General features: G+C 42.9%; 1 protein-coding gene across 3 annotated transcripts in view; it reads left to right on the top strand.

Moving 5' to 3' along the window:
• The window catches only part of THADA (THADA armadillo repeat containing), a 385,109-nt gene that overhangs the window by 74,299 nt on the left and 288,223 nt on the right, over positions 1–22,587 (top strand). For all 3 annotated transcript variants that reach the window (XM_075535368.1, XM_075535369.1, XM_075535367.1), the window contains exons 23-26: positions 6,647–6,779; positions 8,647–8,760; positions 10,194–10,316; positions 21,822–21,913. In XM_075535368.1, the coding sequence (XP_075391483.1) occupies positions 6,647–6,779; positions 8,647–8,760; positions 10,194–10,316; positions 21,822–21,913 (462 nt within the window). The remainder of the gene's footprint in view (positions 1–6,646; positions 6,780–8,646; positions 8,761–10,193; positions 10,317–21,821; positions 21,914–22,587) is intronic.

The following is a 22,587-nucleotide window of genomic DNA, read 5'->3' as shown; positions in this document are numbered from 1 at the left end:
CCACATCACCCAGTTCCTTTAGAAGTCCGTTCCTTCACTCTGATGGTAGCTGCTCAGGGATGGAGATACATTGGAATGGAAACCTGGATCCAGCAGGATAATTATTGTTGTGTGCCTTCAAGGACTCAGAGTGCCCGCAGGACCCCCGTCGAGCTGCCCAGCGGGTCTTTACGGAGGCCGTTAGCCACGTCTTTTCTCCTGAAGAGAGGCTCTGTGGGTTCAGCGCCCCAGACTTTGGGTTCACAGATTAGCACTAACCAGTGACACACTTGGGCGCCCTCCAAAAGTATAATCAGGAAGGTAATTAAGAACAAAATGAAGCCAATATAGTCTGTATCCCACAGCTAAGCCACATGAAAATGGCTATGGAATTACCTGCAGGGTGGAATTACTCTACTGAAGCCTTCCCACCGTGCTAGGCAACTACTAGGTACCAACCATCATGTCTTTTTAAAAACCGGTAGTGGTGTGGTTAGGCGCTGCCGAGTTGGCTCTGGCACCTAGTGATCCTATGCACTACAAAACAGAACACCGCCGGGGCCTGCGCCCCCCCCACCATTGTTCCTGTGGTTGAGCCCACTGTACCCCCTGTGTCAGTCCATCTCGTTGAGGGCCTTCCTCTTATTTTTTCTGCCCTTCAACTTGACCAAGCACGATGCCCTTTTTTAAAAACAGTGAATGAATGAAATTTGCTTAAGCAAATAATGGAGAGTTGGTCATATATATATATATTTAAATGAACTAAGTTAAGCCAAACTTGGAAGTGAGCAGTGGCTTAGGAAAGGGATCTTGAAGGAATGGCTTCTTCCGTAGCAAACACTGTGGCCTCAGTGCATCCTTCCTTTCTTCCCGCCACACTAGCGGTCAGGTAGGTGTGCGTCATCGGAAACCTGTGTGATGAGTGCCTGGCCACCTGTCTGCCCGTAGGCCCATCAGGTTCTGTTTTCTTTTCTCCTCTCTCTTTTCTCCCGCAGCCAGAATGACTTTGTTGGCAACACTGGCCGTGTTGAACCGGGTGCCCGCTTGGGAGGGTGGGGGTGCCCTTCCCCCTGGGGCTTTCACACGAGGCCTCACCCGGTCGGCATGCTGGCTCCCGGTGCTGGATGAGTTGGGACCTCTTCTTGCTGAAGGCCTTGCGACAGGCAGTTCAGGAGAAGAGGTTCTGCCCCTGTGCAAGCGGCCCTGAAAGACCCTGTAGCACACGCCGCCCTTGAGTGCTTCCCCACCTGTGTGTGGGCAGGGGCACTGGCCATGCAAGCCCATGGCTCTCTGGAGCCGGCAGAGAGGGAGTCCGAGGTGCTTCAGCAGCAGGGAGTTATTATGTGATGCTTTGAGGGAAGAGAGAATGTTGTTTACAAAAATCCTGAGAAGACGTGAACTTGGAGTTTTGAGAACCAGCTGCTAAACCATTTGTGATTCTAGTGAAGTGAAAAGGGAGTCACAGAAGATGTGACTTTCCAGGAGGGTGAGACTTAGTAAGGCCTTATTGACCAATTTAAGGACCTTGCAGTTGAGTCTGAGTAGAATGTGGAGCTGCTTAAGGGTTTGTGAGCAGAGAAGCGACATCATCTTATTTTAACAAGAATTTCTCAGCCTGCTCTGCTGAGACCGTCATGGTGAAAGCAGAAAGACCACTGAGAAATTCTCAATCCTGATGGAGATGGTGGATCCTAGAGATTAGTAGGAGCGGTGATAAAAAGTGATCTGAATCTAGAACTGCCCCTGTGGGTTTCATAGATGAAAACTCCGTACGGGAGTAGAAAGCCTCGTCTTTTCCTCTAGGTGTGGCTGGTGGTTTCGAACTTGTAACCTTGTTGTTAACAGCTCACTGCATAACCCGCAGTACCACCAGGGCTTCTCTGGATGGAATTAACCATCACTGAAGCACGCCCTTTAGAATGTCTCTTAATGAGTGCTCCTGGGAGGGTTAGTTTTTTGTATATCATAATTGTCTTTATAAATATTCTTGTTTTAAAACTTTTTATTGTGATTTAGGTGAAGGTTTCTGGGGTAGATCATCAGTTTTGTATTCAGCAATTTTGTACACATTTTGATTCAACTTAACCCTTGTAGTGATCTCATTTACCTTGCTTCCTGGTCCTTGCATCATTTACTTTGCTTTTCTGTGTTTCCTGTTTCTATCCCCCACTTCTTTCCCAACTCTGTGAACTTCGTCCTTCGGTACACGGTGCCCTTTGATCTTTAATAACCATTGATTATTGTAACATGGGGTGAGTTCAGTTCCAGACCTGGAGGGCGACTGAGGGGCAGTCCTGGGGGGGCCCACTGACCTCTATCCGACCAGTAAACCTGGTTTCTTTCATGATTGTGACTTCTGTGTCCAGGGCCTTGCCTGTGCTTGGGCTCAGCAGCAGCCAGGTGTTGTCTAGTTCTTTTGATCTCAGGGTTGTGGAGACTGATGTTGGGGTGCTCCATGAATCTACTGGACTCATTGGTTCCCTGTGTCTTCCAGTTTTCATCCCGCTGCTCCCCTGCTGAGGAAGCAAGACCAGTATTTGGACCTCAAGCAGCTGCTTATGAGTTTCTTAGAGCCCGTTGTTACCAAAGTAGAATATAGAACATTGGCTGTGAACTATGTTCTGCTAATTGAGACTGAGGTCCTGATCCCCCTCCCTCAAGGTGCTTGGTTATGTTGACGGAGCTCTCATATGTGTGTGCCCCTGCATTCAGGATTTATTTGCAGCAAAAGTAAGCGCACACATCTAGACACCTTCTATCAAACCTACATAGGTATGTTCTGGGGATACTCCCACTCTCCCTCCCCTACCTGTTCTGCGTGGCGGTCTATCCGAGCATCTATTTATAGATCATCACGATTGTGCATCTCTGAGTGTTTTCAGAATGGTGTGTTTCATGTTATTTGCTTCTGTTGCCTTAAACTCTTGTAAGCCCCCCAATGTTTTCCTCTGCTTCCATCATGTTTTTCCTAACCTCCCTCAGAGTGTATATTGCTTTTTCCTTCACCCAAGTTAATACTTGTATACACTCTGGCCATCACTTTCTTTCTCTCCCGCCCTGTCCATCCTCAGTAATGATCAAAGAATGCTGCTTTTACTGCGAAAACGTTTCCTTGAGTTTTCATAATAGCGATCTCAGACAAGACGTGTTCCTTCGTGACTGACTGACTGACTTCACTCAGCATAATGGCTTCCAGGTTCATATATGTTGCAAGGTGGTTTTGCAGTTTTTCCTCATTCTTTGACATTGTGTGGTGTCCCGTTGTACATATATATATTAAAATTTATGTCTCCATTCTTCCACTGCTGGGCATTTAGATGGTTTCCATGGTTTTGCTATTGTAAATAATGCTGCCATGATCATGGGTGAGCTATGTATCTATGTATGTGATGAACATGGTTAAGGTGTGTATATGTATGATTAACACGGTGGGTGTCTATCTATCTGTGTCATCAACATGGTGGTGTATACGAGGGGATACCCCCAAAACCCGGAATATTTTGCAAAGCTATAATATTGTGTGGGTTTTTTTTAAAACAATCTTATCACCTTCAAATTACACTCCATTGCACTTAATACATTTGTCAAATCTGTGATTCCATTCTTGGAAACATTTTGAACAAATTGCTGTCCTCTCATATCTCAATTGAAGGAACAAAAAGGAGTCAAACAGAACGAGGTCAGGTGGGTCAGGTGTGGGGGACAAGAGAAGCATGCTATGTTTTGCCCAAACCTGGAGCACTGACATGGCTACGTGAGCAGGTACATTGTCATGGTGGCAAAATCCAGTCCTGTCTGCCACAAATGAGACTTTATTTTGTTGCACATTTTTTATGCAGTCTTTTCAGAACCTCTAACTAGAAAGCTTGATTAAAAGGCTGACCTGAAAAAAAATTTTTTTTTAATCGGCTGACCTGGTGGAATGAACTACAAATGAGTAGTTGACATTTTCATCCATTCAGTTTTTTTGCGGTACCTCCTTGTATATATGATGAACATGGGTGGGGTGCGGATATGTGTGATGAGCATGGGTGGAGTATAGGAGAGGTACCCCTTAAAAAAGACTGGAATTGCGTTGGGCGAAGCAGAGCTTTTTCTCAGTACACAGTTTTCTCTCTAGGTGAGCTTCAAGTAACTCGCTCTGAGTTAGTGCACCCAGTGGCTTACCTTGGAAGGTTCTCACCGGTCACAGTGAATTTTTTCATAAAAGTGGTATCAATTGAACCTTGTTTTTTGTGATGGCTGATTTAAGAGACTAGCATGCGGCTATGGACTTTTGTTTCCTGCTCGGGGAAAATGCCACAGAAACGGTTTTGATGTTGAGCGCACCTAACAAGGACTGTGCTATGGGAAAAAAACTCAAGTGTCCAAATGTTTTTCTCATTTCAAAGAAGGTGAAATGTTGATTGGTGACAAACCTTGTTCTGGATGTCCATCAGCTTCCCAAATGGATGAAAATGTTGACTCACAGTGCATTTGGAGTTTGTTCCACCAGGTCTTCATAGGCCCTTGGCCTTTTCCTCAGTGGTCTGCCTCCTGCAGCGTGGGCTGGTGTTTAGCTCCCATCATTGAGAGAAGAGGCCACGGAAAGGCTCTTTCCTGGAAGTGCTATGACTGCCCACAGGAGCTGCTTTCCTGGCCACCACTGTCTGCCTCCAGATTTGAGACCCAGTGAATCTGCCACCTCAGCATACTCACTGTTTCCCATCGCTGTTCTCTTGCCCCCAGATGATCATCATTCATTTTTTTAGCTCAACTGTTTTTTTTTAAGGGGGTTGGGTTCCTAGTTATATATTTTATTTTGGGGGACAATATTGGTTTAGTGTTAGAATTCTCGACTTCCACCACCTGCCTGTCAGGTGAAGCTGAAGTGTCCTTTTGCACTGTAATGGTTGACTGTTCTAAGGTATGCATGCCTCCCTACTGTTACACATCCCCCTTATAGACCCGTCTATTGTTTGCCTGAAATTTGAGCCTTGAGGTGAGTTAAAATTTTAATTTTAAAAGGTGTAAAGTTTAATGATTGGGAAATTACTTTAATCCTTAACACTATAGCAACAAGGGAAGATATTTTTATTTAGAAAACTTTAGAACATGTATATTTTAACATTAGAATAATGTAATTAGCTGTCTTTCACCATCAACCCGGCTCACGAGTTATCAAAGTTTTGCCATACTTGCTTCAGCCTTCCTCTTCCATGGTGGTTTGTTGCAGTATCTTGTAGTCAATCCCGGATCCATCATTTTTGCCTTTCTGTATTTCAGAATGCAAATGTAAAACCTAGGAGAAATTCCTTCCATATCTACAATGCCCTTGGTATGGCTTCTATATCACTGCTTAGTGTCGCCATACATGTAATATTAAGTATATCTTATTGCTTAAAAATAACTTCTTTATGTTTGAATTGTTCAAATCAGGATCTAAGCAAGGTCTACAGATTACATGGGTCATTATGTCTTTGGCTCAGGTTTTTTATGGGCGTTTTTGTGACTGAGCGGGAGGTAGATCAGAAGAAGCAGGGGTGTGGCATTTGATTTTAAGCCTTCATTGGAAAAGGAAATGGAAAATCACAGTCTACTAGCAATCAGGAGATTGGATTGTAACACTTGTGACTGAACTAATATGTTTTTGGACCATGTCACACTTTTTACGTCACTGCCTTAAAATTAGTATTATTATTAATATGGTCTTTTGTTCAATGCAAGACATACACATTTGAGTTGCCATTTGGAATTTTTAGTCAGAAACTGAAGCTTTCTATTTTACACCAACCAAACTGGAATGAAGGACAAGAGTCCCAAAATAACGTTTCTAAGAGATCTGCTTCTCACTACAGTGATCTGTTCTCTCGCTGTAGGCTCTATTCCTCATTTTAAAAGAACATTTTTCCTAAGAATGTCATGTTTTTAATGTTAATGATAAAATCTACTTATGGACCTCTTAAACTAACTGTGTAAACTTATCACTGAACATAAAGTTTTCTTGGAAAATTTTAGCACTCTGGTACGGCATAAGTTAATAAATTAAAAACAAAACAAAAACAGCCTTTAAGGATCTTTTTTTAAAAACCTTTAAGTATTTTTAAGCAGTTTCAGCTAGCACTTAAGGTCGCGAGTTACAACGTTCAAACGTTATTTGAACCTTAACATGCTTAGGCCTCTTCCCAGATCATCTGTTCTCCTGGTCTCTGTAGGTTCTGATGGGGAATTGTATTGCGCTGTGCCGTTTTGAAAGAGAAACGGGAAATGAGGACTAAAATAGAATGTAAGATGTCTTTTCTCTAAACAAATAATTTCTGCAAACGTAGAACATAAATTTCAGGAAACTAGGAGTTACAGCCTCTTTGCTGGAAATTTGAGTCTTGCAGTGTGAAGTTTTGGTGCGTGCTTGGTTCCCCTCCTTGGGAACATGCTGTGTGTAGGCACAGCAGGGACAAAGACTCATTTTGTGGGCAACCGTCTGCCCAGTGGTTGGAAGTTCCAATCCTACGACCCACATCCAAAAGGAGAGTAAGGGCCAAGAAGAAAGTAAAACTTTTCAAGCCTCCCCACAGGTAACGATATTCACTCTCTTCTAATAGATGTCATGTAGAGCAGCATGTTAGATTGCAGCCTTTTGGGACCTGGTCTTTCCAATCATTTGCTCATATCTGATTGTGCCTTGTAGGTGCTCTGATGTGAGTCTGCAAAAGCTACCGCAGCAGTGGCTCCGGAGTGTTTGCGAGGACATAAAATGCAGCGGTCCATCATCGAAGCTCTGTGCTACAAGGCGTAGTGCCGGGATTCCTTTCTACATACAGGTGCTTCCTGATCACACTGTCTGCTTGCTTCTTTCTTTGCGTCTTTGGGTAATAGCGTGTCCTTAACCCCTCTGGCACGTGACTGAGCGCGTTGCATAAGGGACATTTTTGTCTTTTCAGCCCCATGGCGTTTGTGGCTTTGCTCTAATGCGTGGACAGCGTGTTCCTGTAACAGGTCTGTTCCGGGAACAAACCCTCGGAGAGGTCACTTCGAATGCGAGTCGGAGGTGGTATAGATCTCCGCCCGTGTCTGTCGCAGGCAGACCTCACCGTGACCCTCTCTAGGCAGATTGCCTGTGTTCTCCATTGCTCACTCCCAGGAAGGGCAGGGCACTGGCTCCTCCCTCTCTACCCCCTGCCCCCACCTGTTTTTTAATGAGAAAAAAAAAATCTTCCTCTCATTTCAAGATCCCAAATTTCTGTCTCTGAAAGCAATAAATATTTGCCTTCGGGCAGTTTCTTGAAATTCTTCCATATAATATATACTTATAAAATCATTCTGTACTGTCCATAGCAGCTAACATTTATTAGTGGTTGTTTCACATATATCATCCCATTGAATCAAATAGTAGGAGAGAGAGTCTTCTGTTGCTATGTTACAGTGGAAGAAACTGGGCTTAAGAGAAATGACTCACCGAAAGCCTCAGAGGTCCCAAGTTCAGAGCTGAGCCTGGAGCCACAGGAGCCTGGCTCTTGGGTCAGCTTCCTCGTTAAACAAAAGCCCTGCAGACTAGGGTTTGATTTCGTATTGTGAGGGCTTTGGCTCTTGTTCATTTGTGTCCAGAAAGGAGGGAAAGTTCCCTCATATCTGCACTCCAGGCCTGTTCTTGCCAAAATGGTTTTGGTATCTGTGTAAAGGGTATGTGGGCAGCATCTGACCACCTCTGATGTCACGAGAGAAGAAGAAGCAATGGCCTTTCGGCAGATTTCTATGAGGTGAAGGGCGGACATGCTGCCGCCTCTTTCCCCCTCGTCTATTCTGACACTACCATCCCAAGGGACTCCTTACTTCTCTGAGAGGTCTTTTCAGTATTTCTGGGGCCAGAGCCCTCTGTCCTGGATCGAGGAGGCTCCGTGTACAGGAATCTTAGCATCTGGAAGACAAGCTTTCCTCTTGGCTGTCCTTTCTTGATGACAGCGAGCCCCTCCGTTCCTGCTTTAGAGACGGCGCAGTCTGTATCCAGCAGGTAGCAAAATCCTACCTTAGAGTTTTGTACACTCTGCTTGCATGGTCCTCCTCAGTCATTTGGTGCGAGTTACAAGGACTGTGGCTACAAGAGCCATCATTTGCAGGATCACTGTATTCTGTTTCTGTGTTTATTAGGTAGTAGCAAATTGTTATGCCAAAAAGAAATAAATTGTTTAAAATTCAAGTATAAGACCCCTTGGAGTTTATAATATTTCTTTTGTCCCATGAAATCATCAGTGTTATTTCCATTTTGGTGGGTCTTCCAGGGTTCGTCTCTTGTGAAGGAGAATTAAATACTGTTCAGTTTCCAATGAGTTTTAAACTATTTGTATGAAATTCAATCCAAAGGGTTTTTATAAATAAATAATTGGTCTGCAAGTTTGTCACGAAGGTGGACTTGTTTATTTGTGATGGTCCTTACGGATTTTTTACCCTTAGAATTATATAATTAGTAAACAGGAAGTATCTATAGAGATCCTATGATTTCACTGCCTGGTTTTACAGATGAAGGCTCTTGAGGTTAAGTGAATTGCCCAAAAGCCACATGATTCAGTTAACTTGCCTGGATACCACATGTTTTCATAATGGGAATTTTACGTGTTCTTGTTGATTCTGAGATGCAGTACGTAGGTATGTGCTGAAGGAAAATGCTGTTCATTTCCCCTTGTTTTTCCATAGGCACTGTTGGCATCTGAACCAAAGAAAGGAAAAATGGATTTGTTGAAAGTAACAATGAAAGAGTTCATCTCTTTGGCTGGGCCTACAGATGACTCAGTGAACACAGTCCCCCAGGTAATAATGGAAAGACTCACACAGCCCTGCTGAGGAAGAAGACAGTGGTTTTAAATATTTGTTGTTCCTTTTGAATTTAAGTTTTAAAGATCCACTAAAGATATAGAGCTCTGAAGACAGAACAAACATGTGAGGCTTGTTTGGATGGTTATTTTCCCGTTCTTTTGCTGGAAAATACAGACCAACATGAGCTGTTTTTAAACTGATAAAACGATGTAGCAGATATTTTATAGCATTACTATTGTATCTAAAAATATTAACGGGAATTTCGTGTGTGCTTCTTTGAGTTGATACATAACTTTGTAATTCGGCAGTTGTCCCTAAAATGTAGTACATAAATTTTTGGTGTGTGCACATTTTAAACTTTATCAAGTGTTCAGCCCTCTTGTCATCACCTGCCTGCACAACCTTGGCATAAACACTCTTTCTAGCTTCACTCCATGAAACCCACAGATCGACTCCTATGGAGTCAACTTTGACCCACAGCAACTCGCTCTCAGGTGGTGGGTCCCTGTCAACGTACAGGGGAGAGGTCCTCTGTCATTGCTTCAGAATAAAACATTCTTGTCATTTGTTTGCACAGTGAACATACTTTTTAAAAACTTTTAAGCTTTAAGGTATGTATTTCTTTTCTCTAAGGACCACTTGAGCAGCATCTCCTAAATGTTAATATGTAGTATCTTCATGATTGTTCATTTCTGAATATGCCAAAGACTCTTCTTTGGCCCCCCTTTAAGATGTGTCCGTTTTTGAGTCTTTGAATAGAACATTGGTTTGAACGTAAAGTCCAGTGTGGGGATAGCATAACCTGCAGGGCATTTTGCTAATTTGGTGTTTGTGGTCATTTCAAACATTCTGTGTGTGCTGGACAAGAGAATGCTGCCCCTAATTGTTGCTAGCTCTTGCTGAGGCAGTCCTGGATTCGTCATGACTCCATTGAGGTGATGTCTGGTCCCGCACCTTCCTCATGGTAGGTTATTGTGGTGTGTATGGTGTTTATTGGCTGACTGGGGAAGCAGACCACCAGCCCTTTCTTCCTAGTTTGTCTTTGTCTGGAATCTCTGCTGAAACCTGTTCAGCATATAAGCAACATGCAAGGCCTCCACTGACAGATGAGCGGTAGCTACAATTGAGTTCCATTAGCCAGGAATTAAGCGTGGTCTCCTGCAGCGAAGGAGAGAATTTCGACCGGACTACCATTCCCTGTCACCCACCCTCCCTTTTTAGGTGCAGGATTTACATATATCTATTGTATAAAAACTTATTGTATTGGTCAAATCTTATTAATATATAAAATCTATGCATCATCCATTTGGGTGTGTTTTATTAAAATCTCTTGTCTCATTTGTTTTATTTTGAGGCTGTTCAATTGTATATGTACAGATTTAGAATTGGCTTTTAACCTACATCTAATCTTGAACTCTTTGTTCCAGGTTCATGCTTTAAATATCCTCACAGCCTTGTTCAGAGACACACGTCTGGGAGAAAATATTATTCCTTATGTGACTGATGGAGCTAAAGCTGCAATTCTGGGCTTTACGTCCCCAGTCTGGGCAGTAAGTATTTTTCCCATTTATTTTCCTTGACTTAATTATGTTTCCAAAAAGGACTGGATAAACTAACCTTTCATTGAATGGTAAATATATATATATATATATATATATATATATATATAAAATTCCGTTGGATCTCTTCTGGTGGCTTGTTAGCCATACCTCTTTGTTTTTTTTTATGTAAATGGTTGCTTTATGGATGTTGGTGTCTCTTTTTTATTTTAATTGTATTGGGGGCTTGTACAACTCTTATCACCATCCATCCATCCATCCATCATCCATTGTGTCAAGCACATTTGTACATTTGTTGCCATCATCATTCTCAAAACATTTGCTCTCCACTTGAGCCCTTGATATCAGCTTCTCAGTTTTTCCCCTCCCTCTCTGCCCTCCCTCCCTCATGAACCCTTGATAATTTATAAATTACTATTTTGTCATGCCTTACACTGTCCGATGTCTCCCTTCACGCACTTTTCTGTTGTCTGTCCCCAGGGAGGGGGTTATATGTAGATCCTTGTATTTGGTTCCCCCTTTCTACCCACCTTCCCTCCACCCTCCCAGTATCACCACTTTCACCACTGGTCTTGAGGGGACCATCTGTCCTGTATTCCCTGTGTCTCCAGTTCCTATCTGCACCAGTGTACATCCTCTGGTCTAGCCAGATTTGTAAGGTACAATTGGGATCATGATAGTGGGGTGGGAGGAAGGATTTAAGAACTAGAGGAGAGTGGAGGGTGAGTGGGTTGGAAAGGGGGAACTGATTACAAGGATCCACATGTGACCTCCTCCCTGGGAGATGGACTGCAGAGAAGGAGGGGAAGGGAGACTCCGGGTAGGGCAAGATATGACAAAATAGCAATGTATAAATTACCAAGGGCACATGAGGGAGGGAGGAACGGGGAGGGAGGGGACCTGATGCAAAGGGCTTAAGTGGAGAGCAAATGCTTTGAGAATGATTGGGGTAGAGAATGTGCAGATGTGCTTTATACAATTGATGTATGTATATGTATGGATTGTGATAAGAGTTGTATGAGCCCCTAATAAAATGTAAAAAAAAAAAAGAACTAGAGGAAAGTTGCATGTTTTATCGTTGCTACATGGCACCCTGACTGGCTCATCTCCTCCTCGTGACCCTTCTGTGAGGGTATGTATGTCCAGTTGCCTACAGATGGGCTTTGGATTGCCACTCCACACTCCCCCTTATTCACAAAGATATGATTTTTTGTTCTTTGATGCCTGATACCTGATCCCATTGACACCTCATTGATCACACAGGCTGGTGTGCTTCTTCCATGTGGGCTTTGTTGCTTCTCAGCTAGGTGGCTGCTTGTTTATCTTCAAGCTTTTAAGACTTCAGATGCTATATCTTTTGATAGCTGGGCACCATCAGCTTTCTTTGCCACATTTGCTTATGCACCCCTTTGTCTTCAGTAATCATGTGGGGAAAGGTGAGTATCATGAAATGCCAGTCTTATAGAACAAAGTATTCTTGCGTTGAGGGAGAACTTGAGTGGAGGGCCAATGTCCATCTGCAGCTGGTCTACCTTGAAATGATGCTATATGACTTTACACAAAGTCTAAGGTCCTAACATGAAGTACAAGAGCACTTAATGTGTTCTTTCATGTTAGCCCTCCCAATCTTTGTGCAATTATTGTCATACATATTATTTTTTCCCAGTGACCCTGAAAGTCAGAGTAGAGTTGTTCTGTAGAGTTCCCAAGGCTATAAATCTGTACAGCAGCAGACTGCCACCTCGCTCTTCCGTGGAAATGGAATGACTACTGGTGTTGAACCACTGACCTTTCAAACGATTAGCAATTCTGTGGCCAGGGTGCTTTTTGACTTTTATAGACATTCCAAGTGTTACTTTTGTTTAAACAACCAATTATCTTTTGAAGAGATTCTATCTTTTGAAGTAATAATAAAACAGTCATAGAGCGAGCCAAGTTATCATTTCCAGTGGTATATTTGATCATGTTTTATTTTGCCTTCAAGTTTGAAGATCTTTTCACTTGGTGTTGACTTCTAGGTTGTAGATTTCTTTTTTCTTTCAGTACTTTCCAGATGTTCCATTTCCTATTTTTGGCTTACATTATTATATGTATTGTATTTTATGATTCCCCCCAAAACAAACATGTAGCTTATCTTTGCTTTTTAAGAGTTTTTTCTTTATTACTGGTTTTGAGCAGTTTGATTCAGATGTAACTCGATGTAATTATTTCACATTTCTTGTACTTGGGGTTTGTTTAGCTTTTTATGTTCGTATGTTTGGCTTCTTGAAGCCTCGCTTTTATCACATTTTGAAAAATTTGGTCATTCTTCAATTTTTCTTACGTGTAGCGTTCTTCTCCCTCCACTTATTTCGGAACTCCAACTGAATGTATATTCGGCTCCTGGAAATTATACCTTAGCTCCTTATCCTTGTTCCTTCTCCATTTCCCATCCTCTGCTCCATTTTGGATTCTATTATTGTATCTTCAGTTCACGAGTTATTTCTTCTTCAATATAGAATATGCCATTACTCCTATTCAATGTGTTTTTCATCTTTAGGAGTTCAATTTAGGCCTTTTAAAATATCTTCCATGCCTTTACTTACCTTTTTGATAACTGTTTTCAAGTCTTTATTTGCTACTTCAGCTCTCTGTGGCAGTTCTGGCCCACTTTTGATATTTGATTGCTTCTCATGCTTCGTTACATGCTTGACAAATTTTTTATTGGATGCCCCACATGGAGGGTCGTCTTGTTGGGTGCTGGTGGGGTTTTTTGGTTTGTTTTGTTTTTTCACATTCCTATAAATATTTATTATTTTAGGATGTGGCTAGGATCATTGGAATCAGTTTGATATTTTTTAGGTCTTGCTTTTAAGATTTGTTAGGCTCAACCTCAGTATTGTTTATTTTGGGAGAACAATTTTCCACCACAGAGGTAGGATCCTACTGTGCTTGCTACCCCCATGTCCTGTGGAGGATGAGGACTTTGACGCTGCCTTATGGCGACACTTGTTATTCCTAGTCTGCTGTGAGAGGCCAGTGCCATCAGCTCTACTCCTTTCTGGAGTTTCTTTCCCTGGCCTCAGTTTCCCTACACATTCAGAGTGATCTGGAAGTCAGCAGGATTCCCAAGGTGCCTGGAAATTCTTGTGAAGCTATATACACTGATATTCACAGGGCTTATCTTATTTTTTTCTCCCCATCTCTAGTGTATCACTATCCTTCAATGCTTAATGCCCAGTAGTTTGAAAACTATTATTTTAAATGTGCTGGCGGGTTTTTTTGCTTGTTTCAGAAGGGTCTGGTCTGTATCACTCCATCTTGCTTGGAAACAGATACTTTTGAGTATCCTAACGTGTCTGGTGCACGTTTCTTTTGTGATGCAGTGGGTGGTGAGTATTACCTCCGGTGGTGAGTGGCACTGCAAGCGTATACGTCCTGTCCAATGTAGGAAGAAGCAAACGAAGATGGATGTTAAATGCTGAGTCATGGTTTTGTTTTTGCGTCCCATTCTGAGCAGAGTCCAGAAACATTGTGATTCTCACTAAAACTTTCATTTACAGAACTTTGGAGAGAGTAGACAACACTTGTTGGATTTCAGAGGAAAAAAAACCCCTCAAAAGTGTGTAATTTCATGATTCCTGGGAGAAGTGCTGTGCTTTGATTACTCTCCCATACTCTCATGCTTCCTGCCCCCGGGAGCGTAACCTGTGGTTTGTAGCTAGAGGCTGAGAGCGCAGCCGAAGAAGAACATGAGGAAAAGGAGACCAGAAGCTCGCTCTTACTCCATTACCCACAGAGTGAGATAGTTAGCGGAGCTTTCCAATCTAGTGAGCTGCTCCCGCCGTTGCAGACTGTCCCGGAGACTGCTGAGAGTCAGCGTACTGAGTGGCAGGCAGAGGCATGCGCGCCCGTGGCTGCCAACTGCTGCCTGGAAAATTGTACCTGTCGCAAGCTTCTGAAAATTTGTCTAAGAGCATTGCATAACTTTGAGGACCCAGCATTTACCTTTTGTGTTGACAGGAAGCAGAGGAGTAAATACCTGTGTACGGGAGTTGCACAGGTAGGAAGGTGGCTTGCCCAGGAGGAAAGCGAGCTATCAGAAAACAGATGGTTAGAGGGACCCGTCTTCTGTTCTCTGAGTTGAACAAAGACGACCGGCTCTTGTGGAAAGACTCTCAAATGGTGGAATCAGGTGATTTTTCCACCTTTGTAGCAAATTTGAAACTACCAGTCAGGAGTGATTCATAAAAGTCTTTTTAAACAATAACACTATATATACCATAGAAATTTCAAAAATACAGACATGTGAAAAAAAATCACCTATTAAACTGCTATGTATGTATAATCATTACTAGCATCTGAATGCATTTCCTCCTCTTTTCTATGTGAGATTTATAAATCTAAAGTACCCAACCCACATGCATATGTGTAGTACATATATCACAAAATACACATTTCCTGCATAGATATATAAAATGCTTTTATGTCATCTCTTGCAATTTTTTTTTAAAACACTGATTTCAAATGATTCTTTTTTTGCTTCTGTTCAGCTTATTTGCTTTATTAGAGGGAAAAAAACCTCCTAACTATAAGTTTCTTCATAAAAATAGCTAATGGAAGACCAAAGTTGTAATTACATTAATCAAAGTATAGCATTGCTGAAACATACAGCTTTCCTCTAATGCTTTAATGCTTCTTCCCCCTCACTATCGTGACCCCAATTCTACCTTACAAATCTGGCTAGACCAGACCATGTATATAGGTACAGTTAAAAGAGCATGTAACACAGGGAATCCAGGACAGATAAACCCCTCAGGACCAATAATGAGAGTAGTGATACCAGGAGGGTAGGGGAAGGTGGCGGGGGGATAAAGGGGGCACCAATCACAATGATCAACATGTAACACCCTCTCAGGGGGACGGACAACTGAAAAGTGGGTGAAGGGAGACAGTAGTCAGTATAAGACATGAAAAAAATCATTTAAAAAGTATCCAGGGTTCCTGAGGGAGGGTCGGGAGAGGGAAATAAAATAATGAAATGTGCAATCACCTTCAGTGCTAGTGCTCAGTCCACCTTCATTGTTTGCTCTGAAAGCCCCTCCCCTTCCCCATCTCCCCCCAACCACTCCTACAGCCCCACAAACCTTTGCATCAGTTCTTATCTCTATGCATCCACTCCTCCTGTGCTTCACAAACTGTGATAAACCCAACAGAAACAATAAAAAAAAAATGAAGTGGTAAGGATAAAACGATAGTGATAGAATTAATTTATTTTTCATGAAGTGGTTTCTAAGATGTCCAAATAGGGGTGATGTATGGTACAAAGGAGCTAGACAGGCACATACCTCTACTTGGGAGACTGGGCTAGAAGATTAGATAACGAGAAGAGAAGTCTGCATTTGTCTTAATGTTGATTCTTCTTAGCGTAGTGGTTTCATACAGTGTTTGTCCGCTTGTGATTGGCTGCATTCATTCAGTATAATGGTTTCCAAGCTGTTTCATGCCTTCGTCATTGTTTTTTGTGTAATACATAGTATTCCATTGTTTATCTACACCAGAGTTTCTTTATCCATTCTTCCACTGGCATATGGACTGTTTCCAGCTTCTTGCCGTTGTGCACGGTGCTGCAGTGAACATAAGAGAGCATACATCTGTGCATATTGTCATCTGCTTCTTTGCGGTATATGCCCAGTGGCGGTATTGCTGAGTTGTATGGGATTTCTATTCCCAGTTGTTTCAGGTAGTGCTGTATCACGTTCTATCATGGTTGTACATGTTTGCAAGCCCATCAGCAATGTATAGGAGTGCCAGTCTCTCCACACCCTCTTCAACATTTCTTGTTTCTGATTTTTGTCTTCACTTCGGCTATCGTTGTGGGTATAAAGTGCTACTTCATTCTACTTTGAATTCGCATCTCCTGGATGACTGGTGATCGTGAACATAATGGCTGTTTCATTGAGTGCTTTGTGTGGGTGGCTTCACTTACAGAGTTTCCCAGGTGGCAAAAATGGTTAGGTGTTTGGCCACCAGTCAGATGCTTGGTGATTCGAACCCACCCGAGACTCTTTAGATCAATTGGGAATCTGCTTCTGAAAGGTCAGAGCCAGGAAAACCCTAGAGAACAGGTCTACAAGCGCACATGGGGTCACCATGAGTCAGAATCTCCTTTACGGTGTCAGATTGATCGCATTAGTTACATCGATTGCTTCATTTAGGGCTCAGAAGAACCTGACCATGTAGATGTTGTTATAATTCCTACTTACAAATAAGAATAACAAGACTTAGAGAGGCTAAGAACTCTACCTAAAGCAGTGGTTCTCAACCTGTGGGTCACGACCTCTTTGGTGGTCAAACGACCCTTTCACAGGGGTCTCCAGATTCACAACAGTAGTAAAATGACAGTGATGAAGTAGCAACAAAAATAATTTTATGATTTGGGGGTCATCACAACTTGAGGAACTGTATTAAAGGGTCGTGACATTAGGAAGGTTCAGAACCTCTGGCCAAAAGGGATACAACTATTCACTCTGTAACTCCAGAATCTGTGCTATTACGGAAGAGATTTTCAAGTGTTTCAGGTGTAAAGAGGAGGATGTTTTACAAACTTAGTATGGTCTTAACCTGTTTCTTTAGGTGTTGCACCCGAACTCTTTAAAAGCTTAGGTGTTACAGTTTTACTGGGGCTGCAAACCCCAAACAGTAAGGAATAAAGAAAAGGGGAAGTAAGGAAGCAAAGAGGAAAGACATTACCAAACTGGCCATAGCTCTGCTGGAACAGGGAGTGGATTTTCCAGTTGCTACCACCTCGTAGCTGGCCTCCTTTGTTATTTCACCTCGTTAGGTGTGGGCTTACCTGGGCAGGTAGTGGACACCTCTGGGTCTCAAGAGTAGCTCCTGGAGAAGCCAGATCCCTTCCCCTGTGGCACAGAGTCTCAGCTGAGTCTGCAAACAGCCTCCGGGGGTTTGGTTGAGACAGACCTGTTGGGAAGCCGTCCATTAGAGAACGTTAACACCGGAGTGATGGGATCTGATTTGTGGAGAGTGTACTGTAAGGGAGCAGGAGGGAAGGGGGAAGACCATGATCAGGAAGCTCTTGTAGTAATTCTGCCAAGAGAGATGGTGGCTTGGTGTAGAGAACTAGCAGTGAAGGATAGTGATCTTGGCATGTATTTGTATCATGAAGCTCTTTAGTGGAAGACTCGGGTAATTAAAATATGTATATAAAGCACTGCCTCGTACGTAGGGAACCTGAAAAACAGAGAACATTAAAACAGCTCAAGCATGACCTCAGAACATGGCTGGTTCTCTGCTTCACTGTGGGAGTTGTCTTAGATTACAGATGAAGGGCTCACAACCTTAAGTTCTAAGTGATTTGTTAATATGACGTGGCAAAAAGTGATGGGAGGCAAATCAGAACCCAAGTAAAAATTTTTTGGAGAAAATACTTATTTCTACCTTTTTGGCATGAAAGGACTTCCATATCCAATTAAGTGTAAAAAAAATCATTAACTGGAAGGTAGATACAGAATGACCTGAGTTAAAGAGAAGGCAGTCTACAACAAGGAAGGGAAGTCAGTACACACACCCATCATGGCAGAGGAGAACCCTGGCCGCTGCCCCTCTCTCCCAAGGGACCACTGGTGGATTTGAACACTGAATGGTGGTGACTGGTCGCTGCTGTTGTTAGGTGCCATCGATTCAGCTCCGACTCCTGGTGACCCTCTGTACCAGTGACTAGAGCGCTGCGCAGTCCTGTGCCATCCTTACCATTATTCTTATACCTGACCCCATTGGTGCAGCTGCTGTGTGAATCCATCCTGTCCAGACCCTTCCTCTTTTTCACTGCCCTCCTAGAGGAATAGAAATCAGTAACAATGAAATACCACTTTGGGGGGCAGTGTAGCAACGATGAAACATACAACTTTTCTCTAGTTGCTAAATGATTCCTTCCCCCCCACCACCACTATCATGATCCCAATTCTACCTTACAAATCTGGCTAGACCAGAGGATGTGCACTGGTACAGATAGGAACTGGAAACACAGGGAATCCAGGACAGATGATCCCTTCAGGACCAGTGCTGAGAGTGGCGATACCGGGAGGGTACAGGGAAGATAGGGTAGAAAGGGAGAACGGATTATGAGGATCTACATATAACCTCCTTCCTGGGGAATGGGCAACAGAAAAGTGGATGAAGGGAAATATCGGACAGTGTAAGATATGACAAAATAATAATTTATAAATTATCAAGGGTTCATGAGGGAGCGGGGAATGGGGAGGGAGGGGGAAAATGAGCTAATAGCAAGGGCTCAAGCAGAAAGCAAATGTTTTGAGAATGATGATAGCAACAAATGTACAAATGTTCTTCGCACAATGGATGGATGTATGGATTGTGATAAGAGTTGTATGAGCCCCCAATAAAATGATTATATATATGTAAAGACAAAGGTGCTACCAAAAAAAAAAAATTAAGTACCACTTGGCACCCATTGAAAGGACTATAATAAAGGGGGCACAAAGTAACCCAACAGCTGATGAAAACCTCATGCACTGGCCTCAGGCTGACTTGAACTCCTGGTGACCACATAGGAGAGGGGAACACTGCCCCTGGGCTTTCCGAGGCAGTAACTGTACAGGGGCCACTGGTGGTCTTGAACCGCCAGCTTTTTGGTTAGCAGCCAAGCACATAACCATCACGCCACCAGGGCTCCTCAGCAGCTGCTGAGGGGAAACTATTTTCAGTAGTTCTTTTTCTTTAGAGGAGCCCTAGTGGTGTAGTGATTATGCCTTGGGCTGCAAATCATTAGGTCCAAAGTTCGAAACCACCAGTCACTCACTCTGTGGGAGAAAGATGGGCCTTTCTGCTCCTGTGAAGAGTTACAGTCTAGGGAACCCCCGGGGGCAGTGCTACCCTGCCCTACAGGGTCACTATGAGTCATCATCAGCTTGATGGCAGTGAGTTTGGTGTTTTGAGTTTATTTTTCCTGATAGTAGAATTGCAACTATCTAGCGTTGATGGCTGACTTGTATAGGTCATGATCCCCTGTAGTTGCTAATGGGGGAACTTTGTGGAGCTTACTGATCTGTGTGAGCAAAACTGCACGACCAGTTTGTGCCTCTTGTTTCCAGTCACTGCACCTTAGTGTCCAGGGCACTTTGTTTCTGAGAGGCCATTCACTTAGCAGACACTTCGCTGCAGTTTGAAAGACGAGCACTGCAGGCACCGTCTTTCCAGGCACTCTTGTTTTGAGCGTACTGCATTTAGCAGCCTCTCTGTTTTATTTTGTGTGCCTGTATGATTTCTGAGAGGAAGAAAAGTCTTTATTGTTGATTTTTGAACCCCAAAGTGGGGAACTACCGGCTATACTCGTGTATAAGCCGATTTTTAATGCAGCACATTTTAATGCAGTTTTTGTGGTAAAATTAGGTGCCTCAGCTGACATTTGGGTCGGCTTATATTCTAGTATATATGGTATTTAGTAGGCCAGATAAAAGGTAATCAAAGTCTTTCCAGGCCAAAGGTGATGTTAATTGAGGCACCCACTCCAGTAAACACACTCAATTCCACTCAAAACACACTTGGCATACATCAGCAAGTCAAAGCTTCCCTATTTAAGTGCCCAGAGGTATCCTACCCACTCCACCAGCCAGCTTCCTGCACACAACCACTCCGTTTTCCTTGCTCCTTGGGGTGGGAAGCCCACCACCTGTTCTGTGCTCTGGCTTCTGATGCTGCTGCTGTCCCTCTGATGTCTTCTAGTCCCAGAGGTTCACTGTGCAGGGATCGTGGGTCCATTGGAGGAGCTCCACTCCTGGCTCTTGCTGGTAGTGAGATCCCTCCTTCGGCTTTTCAGAGGGCTCATTTTATATTCAGCAGGATCTTATTCCAGGGACTCCTGTTAGCAGTTACTCAGAGGTGAATCCTATCAGTACCTTCCCTCACCTTTACCAAACCCATAAAGGAAACAGTCATTTGATGGGAGGTAGAGACTTTGGCTGGACAAGCCACTTTAAATAATTCACCACCCTGCATTAATAAAGCAACAGGACTCACAGATTGGTTGCCTGGTGACGACAGACAATGCATGTAGTAGTAGGAACTTAAATATTTGGTTAACTGTTGAAGGTTTAACTGTTGAATGTGAGTCTATCTAGTTTTAGTGTTTTATTGGAATGTTGGTTTAAATTGTGCCAATCTGTCTGTAAAGTTCATTACCAGGGATGCATTCAGTCAGTGTTGGGCTTCCAGAGGAGAGATTGCAAATGACCTATAGTCCAGTTGAGCACAACTGAGCTTTATTTGGTCTCTATTGTGGGTGTGCTTGTATGTTTCATTTTCTTTCATTTGTTGCCAACATTTCAAAATAGTGAGATTTCACATAAAACCCAGGATTTTTGGCTTCGCTTGAAAAAGCAGAAGATCTGGAAGTACTGGCCTTGTATCCCTCATGGCAACCACTCAGTGGAAGTCAGGTGGTGTGATTGTGAGACACGGGCCCCTGCTGCCTTTGACACTCACCTTATTTTTTTTGTTTTTCCTCGCCTTGTGGTTTCAGAAAACTAATCTGTAAACCTTACAGTGCTATTTTTAATTATCTGTCTTATACTAATACTGATTGTATCACGTGGTTATGAAACTTTTCGTCCTTAAAATGTAAACTCTGGTGTCAGTAAGTGTGTGCCTTCTGGTCTGGACATTGTCCCTGTTGCTGGCTTAGTGCCTTAAGCAATCCAGAGAAGTGAGTATGTGAGTCTACGTTGTAACCCTGGTTTGGCAAGGTACTTGAGGAAGCCCAAGATGCATGGCTTTCAAGACATTTCTATAACATCACAAAACAGCTTTATAGATGTACTCTATTTTCATCTTAGAAAAAGGTTTTGAGCTTATAATGATAGTTGCTTCCTCTTATTTTTATTAATCAGTTGTCTAAGATTTAAGTGTTTAAATTTACTAGATTAAGTCACAGGATTCGTAGGGTTAGCAACATACTGCAGTTTAGTTCTTCATTTTTGCGAAACATCTTCTTAGCCATGCTAAGTAATATGGATTCTTTGAAATTGGACCTTACAAATATTTTCTCATAATAAATGATTACAGAAAATGAATGGAAAGGTTCAGTTCTTCGTGAGGATATTAGTCTTCATCAGGAAGGATAGGGGGAGAGGAGCTCATTGTTTTTAAGAAATGTTGTTTGATGATACAGTTACAAAGAGATCATGAAAAGTGTGGCAGTGATATTAGCAGTCTGGGGGGGTGGGTGGTGGTGGTAAGAATATAGAGCTCAGCTCAAGAGGAAGCCGTTGAATCATTACTGTAAAGTTTTGGGGATATTCTATGAACACAGCCACGTTTCCTGTAGCCCCGCACAAGCCGGTGCCGTGGTAGCGGTGGTGGCCTTCAAGAGAATCCTGACTCCTAAGTGTGATGTGGAATGTCCACTCTGAGCATTGTCGCTGTTGGTGTCATGCCATGAATAGTTTCTTAACCCTTGGTATATGTTTGTTTTTACACTAGGTGAGAAATTCATCCACACTTCTCTTTAGTACCTTGATCACAAGAATTTTTGGAGTTAAAAGAGCAAAGGATGAACTTTCCAAAAAAAATAGGTAAGTTACAGCTAATGCTACTTTTTACAAAACACTGACCTGCCAAAAATAATTTTCAGAATTTTGCTTACTTTTATAGATCATCAAGAGCATAAAACTAAAACTAGAAAAATACTATAGGAATATAACCTGTGCTGCCAAGTACGAAGCCCATGGGCAAAAAATCTCTACTTTTAACAAGTGGGTCTTTCAAAGCCCCCAGAATCTAGCAAAGCCGGACAGGCAGGCATGTGGCGCTGTTCCTCTCTACACCGGCAAGTCCTTGCCCCGTTTCCTTTCTGGCTTCAGGGATTCCTGACATGCCTGGCGTTTGTTTTTCTGGACCATGTACCGATTTGTGTGATAGCTGTGCTCTCATAGCTGCAAGGTTTCGTCTGTACCATACACCCATCAGAACATGTACGGGTCACCTTTCCACTGGGAAAGGGAGGGGGAACGGTTACTGATTTGGGTGACTCAATAGGTAATGCTTTTTACATTTAGGCCTCAGGTTTTATGTTTACTTTCCAAGTCAACATAAGGAACCCTGGTGGTGCTTCGCGCCAGTGATTGGGCTACTAACCACAAGGTCAGCAGTTCAAAGTCATCCCTTGTCCCTCCGAAGATGAGGCTGTCCCTTTGTTAGGAGCCCTGGAGGTGCTGTTAGGGAAGCATGGGACTGCTGACTGCCTGGT

This window comes from Tenrec ecaudatus, chromosome 17 (assembly GCF_050624435.1).
Source record: "Tenrec ecaudatus isolate mTenEca1 chromosome 17, mTenEca1.hap1, whole genome shotgun sequence".
In the NCBI taxonomy this organism is placed as follows: Eukaryota; Metazoa; Chordata; class Mammalia; order Afrosoricida; family Tenrecidae; genus Tenrec; species Tenrec ecaudatus.
This window is presented reverse-complemented; position numbering and strand designations above follow the sequence as displayed.